The sequence below is a fragment of the Acanthamoeba castellanii genome (assembly GCF_000313135.1).
Source record: "Acanthamoeba castellanii str. Neff unplaced genomic scaffold scf7180000084533, whole genome shotgun sequence".
Lineage (NCBI taxonomy): Eukaryota > Discosea > Longamoebia > Acanthamoebidae > Acanthamoeba > Acanthamoeba castellanii.
Window position 1 is genome coordinate 10,952 of NW_004457698.1, and position 881 is coordinate 11,832.

Below are 881 nucleotides of genomic sequence, written 5' to 3' on the forward strand. Positions count from 1 at the left end.
CGTATCCAAGAAGAACACCGAGCTGGAGCCGGCGACCGGATCATCGTCGCAGTTCTACATGTGGCGCAGCCGTCGCGTGGACTACTCGCTCGCGTCCGAGATCGTCTCCTTCCTGCGCACGCTCCTCATCGCGCCCGACTGGCAGCCGCTCCTCGCCGAGAAGCTGCGGACGAACCTGTCGGCCCTCTCGGCCCTCGTCCAGTCGCTCGGGCAGAGGATCGCGGCCTCGGCCAAGGACAAGGACAAGGGCAAGGCGACGGGCGCCAGTGCCGAAGGAGGCCAGAACGCCGAGCTGGCCGGCCAACAGCGGATCATGGCCGTGCTGGCAGTCCTGGGCGGCTGGAACGAGGATCTGCGCGTGGGCGGCAAGGTCCGCCTCCGAGGAGAGGCAAGGCCAGACAACGCGGGAGAGAGCACCTCTGCTACCGTGGGCACCGTGATCAGTTTCCTCAGCCCGTCTACGGTCAAGGTACGATCTCGCATGCAATGACACTCCCCGCAGCACACACAAATTCAGGGAATATTGGCTCAAACTATGCTCACGCCGCCGCGTATATGGCGTGGGACAGGTCCTGTTACGTGCAACGGACAACGACGCGCAGGAACGGCGGATGCGGACCTACGCTGTGGACGAGCTCACACCCGTGACCGAGATTGAGCTGCCCTCGGGCATCTTTTCGCTCACAGAGGACACGCTCGGTATCATGCACTCCTTCCTCGAGAAATCGAACGCGTGCCTGTATGCGGAGGAGGCAACCGGCACCGACCCGTCGCCCGCAACGCTGCTCTACGCGCAGATTCGCTCGCGCCTGCTCAAGGTCCTCGAGAGCCTGTTCCGCGACTCGGCCTCGATTCGCTGCTGCCTCGACACCGCCAACGAG

At 64.4% G+C, this 881-nt stretch overlaps 1 protein-coding gene across 1 annotated transcript in view; it reads left to right on the forward strand.

Moving 5' to 3' along the window:
• Positions 1–58: 58 nt before the first annotated feature.
• Positions 59–881, forward strand: part of ACA1_032840 (uncharacterized protein) — a gene marked incomplete at both ends in the record, with an annotated part of 3,983 nt that continues 3,160 nt past the window's right edge. The window contains 2 exons of the mRNA XM_004355017.1: positions 59–469; positions 570–818. Of these exons, the coding sequence (XP_004355069.1) occupies positions 59–469; positions 570–818 (660 nt within the window). The remainder of the gene's footprint in view (positions 470–569; positions 819–881) is intronic.